Source organism: Cariama cristata, unplaced genomic scaffold (assembly GCF_000690535.1).
Source record: "Cariama cristata isolate BGI_N322 unplaced genomic scaffold, ASM69053v1 scaffold24686, whole genome shotgun sequence".
NCBI classification, from domain to species: Eukaryota; Metazoa; Chordata; class Aves; order Cariamiformes; family Cariamidae; genus Cariama; species Cariama cristata.
Window position 1 is genome coordinate 4,049 of NW_009621931.1, and position 9,745 is coordinate 13,793.

Here is a 9,745-nt window from a genome sequence, read left to right on the forward strand (position 1 = left end):
CCCCCCATGTCCTGCAGCTTAACCAGATGATTTTTCTTAATTTTGCTCTTTGGTCAGCTTAGTTTCCTAACAATGAAAAAGTACTTAACTTGTGCAGAAATGACGAATGGTCAAGACACTGCTTGGGGAGTTTGTGCAAAGCAGGGATGAGGATTATTAACCTCATCTGGTTGTGCACATCGTACTGTAATTACTGGGTGGAGAAGGCAGGACATTAGGCACAGGCATTTTTTTTATTTAGTCATCTTTCAGTATTTCAGGAGTACTTCTAAAAATGTCTTGATCCAGGCAAGTAAACTGGGTGAAATCATCAGCCCATCAGTTTATAAAGGCTGGTTTTATATTGGGTAGCTACGTGGGACCATCGTGTCCAAGTATTTGCCATATTTGTTCTGCAGTAGTATGAAATGCTTCTGTGTTATCCAAACCAGCTGGCACTGTTGTTACACTTGTTTAGAATGCAGGTGTCTATAAAATACGAGGCTTCTGTAGAAAAATTTTACAGTGTTTTTGAAAAATACTTAAAACTGTGGATGGTGCATATGCACACTTTGTTTAAACCCATGAAGCATAAAATAGCTGAAACTGTAACTAGAGGAATGTCATCCATTTAAAATGCTTCTGAGCAACAAAATGTGTTGTAGCAGTCTTTCCTCTTGATTTATTTTGATAATTCTCTAATTCCTAAAGACTTTGGTAGAATTTCACCCATACATATGTATTTTTTTAGATGCAGGTTTCCATTTTTTGCATTGTTTTCAGAAGGACCTTTGCTGATAAAATTTGAAATCCACTCACTATGTATGTGATGTCAAAATTCAGCATCTGACTTAAGATATCTGAAACTAGGAAATGAAGGCTGAAACATCCAGTATTTGATGCTTTATAAATACTTGCAAGGTGAAAAGGGAGCATAGATTAAAAGTTTTATTAGCATTATACATGTTGGTTTGTAACTTTTTTAATGGTGTTCTGCTTGTATGTATCACAAAAGCTGCTTTTCCTCACTGAAAAAAAAAAAATTAACACAGCCTCTTGTGAAAAGCAAGATACTAAATGCACTCTAATGCATGCTAGTGCTGGGTGTAATCTCTCCTTAAAGAGTTGGTCCCTGTTAACATGCAGCATTCTTTTAATACAAACAATTGAGTTGAAGTAATTGAAACAATCCATTTCAACACAGCTGACATTTTTACAGGTGTTTCACTCTAAAAGGTAAATCAAATTTGTTTTGTTTACTCTTAGACTGAGACCTTGTATGCCAGACTTGATCCAATGTGTGTGTGTTTTGTAGTACAACTATAAAAGCTACTGAAAGAGGGTGGGGAGAGCAGACGGCGTTTCAGAAACGCAGACCTGTTCTGTCATGTTCTTTTCATGTATCTTGAAATTATAAATGATTCAGATGTTTACAGAAAACAGTCTCTAGCAAGTTGGTCTGTGGCTAATTGTGGTTATACTTGCCTCCAATCATCACTGATTATCATTTTGTACTATAAGGTGTGGATCCCGAGTTGTACGAATTGACAACCTCAAAACTGGAAACTTCCAATGCAAGCAGCAGAGTGACTGATGCGTTTGCAAGACTCATGTCCACAGTGGAGAAGGCAAGCACGTCCACAAGGTAAATACTCTTTGTTGCGCTTTTTTCTTCTTTTTCTAAGGGTGGCTTGAAGTGTGAGGAGTGAATGTATGTGCTGTTTTAGGTTGGAAGTTCTTGAATGATCAGAAGGCTTAAATTTAATGATTAAATATGAAATTCATAGTACTGTAGTTCATATTTCAAATTATCATGGAATGCTAAAATAAAATGGGAAACAGTTTGAGCTGGAAGAAAAAGATCACCAGGACATAAGTTGAAAAGCTCGTGCCAAAGGTGGAACTGGAGCAAGCTACTTTCTGAATAACAGAGCTGATTCCTAAGAATGGAAGGGTAGACTCCACCACACAGTTCAGCGACCTAGGACTTTGACAGACGACTCTCCTCAGTCTTCTGTGTATTTTATAGATACAGAATATTCCACAAGTAAAATGATAAAACTGACTAATAATTACGACAGTATTTGTCCATTCTCATATATTTCTAGGACCTGTCAAAACTTCATTGACCAAATATCAGATTCATTTTGCTGCTGCAAGTTAAGGAACGAACGTATAGTTGGTTTAGGGTCCTTTCAGCTTCATGGATCTCGTGAAATTCTTCTGTACTTTTTTTGTATATAGAACCTATAGAAAGGCTTTAGGTGTCAAATGTCTTCCTTGAAGTCTAGCCTGTTGAATGAGTACAGGATAGTCTCTCCATTTATAAGCTTGTATTCTTTGGGTTTATTTTCTGAATGTGTATCTTAGTAGCAGGATCCTGGACTGTCTTAACATGTAATTAATGTCTCTGCGCATTAAAAGAATTGCTGAGTGATTCTCACCAAGTAGAACATTTCTGTTGTTGAGGAAGTGCATGCCTCAACATGCAACAAATATTATTTGCTTTGCAACTAGTAGATAGTAACGTATCCTCACTCGTAAGTGAGCTTTAGGTTTTATTCGACACTCGAGCTAGATGCGTTTCTGTGCAGCATAGCACTTGGAGAGGAGGCATGGTTGAAGACTTGTGGCAATTGTAGTTATTTGTAATGGTGGGAGATAGCTGGCTCTCTTAAAATGACTGAAACTATAATTTTCAAGAGCTCTTTTAAAACGTGTTCTTTCATTGAGAAAACTATCTTGCTAGTTTTCCTGCAGTGAAAATGTTCAAAGTGAACACTGAATAAAAAAGATCAACAAGCCATGGAATTTCAAGGGAGGACCAGTAGAGGGAACTCCACACTTCAATGCTGATTTTTGTTTCTCGGCTTTTGGATTGCCTGTTTTTCTATCCATGGAGTGCATATGCTCTTTCTGAAGGTACACTAGTGGGAAAGTTTGACTTTCACTAATTAGAAAACATAGTTACAGCTGAAATAATCTTGTAATATATTCTAAGTCTAATTAAAAGTAACCACAAATTCATAGCAGGACATACAAACTCCAAATGTATCTTTGTTAATTATTCTGTTTCCACTCAGATTTGTGCCTGCTTGCTTGCTTTAAGATGTCTTAGCTTGCTTTTTCTTTGCGAAGGAACAGGAAAGTCTGCTTTGTATAAATGAATGTTGACCTTCATTTCCCTGTGTTGTTTTTTTGATATGAAGGGTTTGGGTTTTTTCCAGTGCTTCCACAGTGCACTTGAAAGCTCTTACTTGCACTGTTGAAGCTCTTTATCCAGATCTCAAAGTTCTTCCCCCGCTCTGGAGAGCATTGCTTACTGATAGAAAGAGGTTCTAGATCTGTGCTGTAGCAATATATCAGGCTGGGGACCTCAGATTTGGTGGCTAACTTCAGACACGCACAAGGATTAGCTGTTTTAAAGCAGCTGCTTTCAGTGTTGCATATATTTTCTATGTTTTTGTCAACTGTGAATTTAAAAAATTTCAGGTGTGTTTTCTTTTTTGATTTCATGCTCTCAACAAGTAAAGCAGTCTGGTTTTCTGTTTTTCAAGCTAGAAACCTTCAGAGAAATAAGAAGGTCTCATCTCGGCAGTATGCCAAATATTTTGCAGTATGTTAGCTTTTTGTAATAAAACTGTTTTTTCTTTTGAAATTTTTTTATTCTTTCTTAATGAACTGGAGACTTTAAAATAGGAGTGGCTGGGTACAGCCAGCTGAACGAGGATGACATTCATGCGCCAGCCTGGAAGTATGGACTCTTAGCCATTCATGATAACTGATCAGGGGAAGATGGGGCCAGTGGCTTAACGTCACTTTGGCAACTTCAGTTGTGCTAAGGCTCTCCTATGTCTGTAACTTGTCTGAATTGAGGATCTTTAGGGTAAAATTTAGAGTGAAAATGCCATTGTTCAGCTGTAGGAAGCCATGTGAAGAGTCGTCTTTGTCTGAAATAGCCCCGTATTTTGCTTGCAGACCCATCTCTTGAAGCTGGAAAGTCAGTTTCTCAAAAGGAAAGTGTTGGGATAGGAGGGGAAAGTTCCTCCTCAGTTTGAGCCTGAAACCTTGATGAGAGGAGTAACCATTGAAGGTCAGGGATCCCGTACAGCATTCCACAGAGACTCTGCAGCCTTGCCCGGTTCCGTAGGATTGGCAGAGATCAAAAGTTTATCTGCTGTCTTTTTGAAGGAAAGCAGAGCACTGGTACCTTTCCAAGAACTGGCCGAAACCCTCACTTAAACCGGAAATACTCCTTGGGGCAGTGTTGGATGGAGCAGGCTAACTCTTAATCACAGAGTGATATTTTTTTTTTTTTATTTTTATTTTTTTAAAGTGCATTTCTCTAGTCAACTCATTGTTGCTATTAGAGCTTGGCCTTGCTGGTGCTATCCACAAAACCCTTTGCGAAGATGAGACATGACTGAAGTCCTGAAAGACTTGGAACGTTGCAGGAAGGGGTTGGAATGCAAAACAGAACAGTGAGGTGTGAGTGACACATTGACAAAACATTCCCTATTTCTTGCTAAATTTTCTTCCAACAACTTTCCTGCCCGTTAGTCTGGCTAATTTCTTACAGCTTAGTGTTAACGTGCCTTTGAAAAGGAAACTTCATGCCAACAGGTAGAGGGACTGGTGCAGTTGCTTGGGTAAAGGCATCCCTTCTGTCCTCTGTCTCGGGAGGAAATGTAACCTAGTGCAAGAGAAGAGATGGATGGGGGCAAAGTGTTCTGTAGATGTTAGTTTTAAGATCTGAATGAGGCAGAGACCTTGTTTTGAGCCAAGGCTGGGTCCTTTCGTGGTGAGGTAATCAAAAGTTCTGGTTCGAGAGCAGACAGAAGTAGTACAGTTGCTGCTGACAATCCACTCACTTAGATGTCCATTCTGTAAGCCATGGTATGTAGAAGTTAGGAGTGCATGAGCAGAAGCTCTGCAACACACCCCATCACCCTGCCGCTCCTGACCAGGGTTTAGCAAAAGAGGCTCTTGACAATGGGAACGTCAGCAGCAAAAGTGGTGACTGAAATGAATGCACCTGACATGGCTGTTTCTCTTGCCTCTTGTCAAAAGACACCGCAGTTACTAGGCAGTTTGGTAAGTTTTAAGGGTAAAAACAGTCTGCAGTGATAATGCTACTTTGTCTTTTAAATTTAGAGTCAGTGAGTGATTCTTTAGGGTTGCCCTGGTGATATTTGCTGCCAAAGGTGTTGACTCTTACCTAGAAATGGTACTTGCAGTGTCCAGTACCATTGTCTTCCATAGCAACCTGTCCCTCTCCATTGAGGAATGGAGAATTTAGGCCATCTCATCCCTCTCTGCACTGAGGTGATTTAAACAAAGGCTTTGAGCCTCATCACCAAGTGATTGTATCTCTAGCTGTAACTTGGTCATAGTTAAGTAATGTTTGCTGTGTTAGTGTGTTAGCTTGTCCTTCTTTTTAGATACTTTTTACAGAACACATAAAGTAGATAAATTATTGCAAAGGGCCTCCAGCCAGGAGGGGAGCATTCAGTAATTGGGTGCGATTCACATCTGACTCTGCTCCCTGGTGTGCGTGTTCTGCAGTGATGTTGCAGAGACCAGCTAGTACAGCAAGAGCAATAGCATTGTCCTGTGATGTGATAAAGGTCCTGCGTATGACCACCGAATAAAATGCAGCGCTGCCTCTGAGACCCAGCAGTGCCATTTCTTAGCGTGCGACGGTCAGGCAGAGGAGGAAGAGGCATATAAATAGCAGGGAGTGCGAGAGCTCCATCTCGGTGCCTGATTAACAATTACAAGAACTCCTTTTAATGCGGATCTCCAAGTCAGCCCTCTTCGTTTGGCTTCCTCTGTCAAACACTCCTTTGTTAGCTGTAAATCCTTGATCACCAGGAGTTTGTACCTTTAAGAGGCTTGTGGTAAGTGATTACTAATAGTGGCACCAGATACTGATAACACGGTGGTGGGTGAGAACCACATTTCAACAGCTCAGAGATAGTCCTTCCAGTGCAGACAGAGCTGACTGTGAAGTTGTTAGAGGAGGCACATATTGGCTCTCTGCTTCTTCCTTCAGTAAATCCAGCACACAGCTTTGTTTATCCTCCAGAATTTGGTCATCTGCCTAGTCAGTGGCTCATGAAATTCCACTGCAGCAGAGAAAAGAAAATACTGCTGTTCTAGTGAAGGAAAGTCAGATTTACTATCTAGGCTGCCTCATCTAGAGATCTTTCATCAAGTGGAGATTTCAAGTAGCAAACAAAAGTGATAGTTCAGTGTCAACACAATGATCAGTGATGTCAAGGATGAGTTTGACTCCAGCTTTTTTTTTTTTTCTTTTTGTATAATTCTCCTAGCTAAGAAATTCTGAGACTGCTGCTGAAGCAAATGCATAGCGCCTTGCTTTCCCCTGATCTCTGATCAACTCAGGAAACAATCCTGATGGGTGCTGACAAAAGAAAATACAAGTACACACTACTTTGTGATTGGAGTGGTCATTGCCCTCTCATCGGCTCAGTTTAAAGTTTATAGCTAAGACAAAATATGGAAAGGAAACTTCTGCAGCGTTCTAGGGAAAGGCAGTTTATTTGGTTCAAGGCTTTTGTCTCAGTTTTTTGCCCCAAAGATGAGGGAGCTTACTTAGCTAGAATTTCTAATGTTGTTACAGGGTGTGCAGGTGCCTTTTTGGGAACTGGAATAATGTTTGATGGAAAACTGAATATTTCTAGTAATATGCAGTGTTCTTCAAAGATAAGCCAGATGTCTGTAAAATATGGTTGTTTGGGGAGGGAGGGGGGTCTTCTGTAGCAGTCTGAGCCAGGCTTCCTTTTACTTAGGAAATGTGAGGGTTTTGCATAATAGTGAGAAGCAAGCAACATGGGATTCAGACCTCTTTATTCATTTGCACTCAGTAATTCTTGTGAATAATGCAAAAGGCAAAGTAAACACCGATGATTCCCAAACTGCTGTATGTATCATTATGGCTATACATACTACTGCACTTCAAAGCAAGTAGCTACAAGTTGTGAGCCACCTTTTGCTGCTGATGAGGCCTGGGGGAAAAAAAAAGGGGGTTTTAGATCACGATGTAGAGCAGTATGATGTATAATCTGAGAATGGTCGTGTTAGAAACACAGCATAAGTACCTTTTTATTTTAAAAGTATTAAGAAGTAAGTTAGGAACATCTTCATGTCCTTTCAAGATTTTTCCACTTTATTTTGAAAGATTATACTGGATTTAGGTAGTTTAGGGCTAATGCTTCTATTGTCTTACCCCTAGTATATGGGCATGATTGTCTCAAGTGAGTTTCTTCATACTGGAACCTGCTCTGGGAAAAAAAAAAGGCAACACAAAAATTAGCATCTGAATAGGAAATCTTTTTTCTTTATTACAACTATATACAGGAACATTTTGCTGACTTTCTGTGTTAACATTTTGTTGGTAGGCAGGTAGGTATTATAACATTAGACTACCTTCAAGTAGCTTACAGAAGTGCCTGTCAATGGGAGGCAAACTGACAGAACATTGCTTCAGTCAGTGATTCTTTCAGTGTTCCAAGGTATATCAGGTACTGGATTAATGCACTTTGTTCTTTTCTTCTCAACAGGAAGCCTAAAAAGGAAGAACATCTTAGTGAAGAGGCTGCCAAGGTGATTTCTAGCCTTCCTGACTTAACTTTCATGCATGCCAAGGTGTTGATGTTCCCAGCCACATTAACACCTTCAACAAGCTGCCAAGAAAAGGTAGACTAAAGTGATGTGAATTGGACGTTTTCTATTGATTTTTTTTTTTTCTTCCCTCTGTGGGTCGTAAAAAGCAATCTTGCTTTAATTAAAAAAAAAAAAAGTTCAGATGATTTGTTGGTAAGCAGCACTAGAAAGGTATACATAGTTATGTATATTTATTTACATACTGGAGTCCTAAATTTATATTAGAGAAAAATGTAAATAATTGGGGGTAAATCTTTTTGAAGATCTATTCTTTTTGTTGTGCTGGGGTGTATACATTTATGTCTTTGTGAAATACACTGGTGTTGTCCTTCTTACAAAACTTTAAAAGTTTAAAAAAAAATTTAAAAAAAAAAATCCCGGAAACACATAATGAAAACTTCAATCTTCACAATCTGTGAAGTCCCCCTGAAAGGTCTTCAGATTGCATTGAGCATCTTTTTCTTTCCTGCATATATTAAAACACTTATTGCTGGGAAAAAACCGGAAGGTTACATTGTCCCTTTGCGGGTTTCAGTTATTGTTGTTTCTTTAGAACCCAATAATTTCTTTTGTGTTTTAACAAGCTTAAGATGTGTTTTTTTCCTTTTCTTCTCCCCCATCCCCTCCCCCTGTTTGATTGGTTGGCTGATCAATTTTTATGTTCTTAAACTTCAGTAGTGTGGCTCTGTCACTATATAGCCTTTTGAAAGATATGCTGTCAGTAACTTCTTGTTCCAGTTATGGATCACTGTCTAAACACTTGATTTTTTTGGTCATTAGAAGGTTGTCTGCTTTTAATCAGTTTGATTTGGGAAAGAAGGACCAAAACAATATGAATGTCTTACAATGAAATTTACCTGTTAAAAATTTTTATGTTCTATTGTACCACTATTCCTGTTTGATTTTGCACAGTGTAAAATGACATAATCATAGATTGCTATGGTTTTAGGCTGTATATACAGTAAAAAACTATGGGTTGTAAATGTCTGGGGAAATTCCTATGGAAAAAAGAGAGCTATGTAGAAGAACCTCTAAAAAGGTCAATGTGCATGCCCAAGGTCTTTTGAGATTTAAGTGTGTAAATTTCCTTTTAGCTTACACAAAATAAAATAATTTAAAAGATACATATGTATATAGTCTGCTATCTTCTTATACAGAATGTATACATGGTTCAAGTTTCTGTTGATGGTAAAATTGATGCACTGCATTAACAGTAGAACCTTCTAATTTGTGTTGGGCAGTCCCACAAAGCACACCTATGGGGGTCCGGCAGAAGGGGAAGCAGACTTTTCTCTAATTGTCCTGTCTCTTTGAACATGTTGTGATGTAGTCTTTTATTTCTGTCTCCAGTTTGCCTTCTGGCTTGCAGGGTGGTGTGGCTCAAGACATGTCGGTATTTTGGGTTAGAGACTTCTTCAAAGTAATTGGCAATACTTGGCTGTAAGAAACACAGATTATGGTGAGGTGAGAAAGGACAACTGGTTTTGCCTGTTTCTTAGCTAGAAATAAAAATGTAAATGTAGCATTCGCTGAAGTTTCCTAACATGTTAGCTTGCACTGCAGCTCTTTTCAGCAACATCTCTTCAGAGGATATCAGAGGACGGTCTGCAGGTAAAGCATGCTCTGGGTGCTGGTATTTCTTGAGGGTGCTTTGCGTGGGCATAGACCCTCCCATGTCTAACTTTTCCTACATGAACAGCTCTTTTCAAGTGCTCAGTAGTCACCACAGTTCATCACTTAACAGCTAGTTCTGAGAAATCTCCAATGCATTTTCTTACCTCTGCTTTGAATTCTTTATCGTCTGATAGCACTTGGGTCAGAGAAGTTGAAGCCTGCGTTTGATGGCGTTAGCTGGTAAGCTGAAATGTTGTCCTTGCAAAAGGCAGCTTTTTCCTTCTTGAAATGTCCCCGAGAGATGAGCACTGGAGTTCCACCTTTGTGAACGCAGGAGTTTCAGTGAGTGGTGGCTACTCGCAGTCGAGAGAGCAGCTCCGACGGTTGTGATAAAGTTAATTTGTAAAGGCTCCTTTGCCCTCTAATTAGTACCACAGCATACAATGCTGTGGTATCAAACTGC

General features: G+C 39.3%; 1 protein-coding gene across 1 annotated transcript in view; it reads left to right on the forward strand.

Moving 5' to 3' along the window:
- LOC104163239 (aftiphilin-like) overlaps positions 1-8,792 on the forward strand; it is an 11,665-nt gene extending 2,873 nt beyond the window's left edge. Inside the window, exons 2-3 of the mRNA XM_009702168.1 lie at positions 1,501-1,624; positions 7,566-8,792. Coding sequence (XP_009700470.1) covers positions 1,501-1,624; positions 7,566-7,710 — 269 coding nt within the window. The 3' untranslated portion in view covers positions 7,711-8,792. The remainder of the gene's footprint in view (positions 1-1,500; positions 1,625-7,565) is intronic.
- Positions 8,793-9,745: the final 953 nt, after the last annotated feature.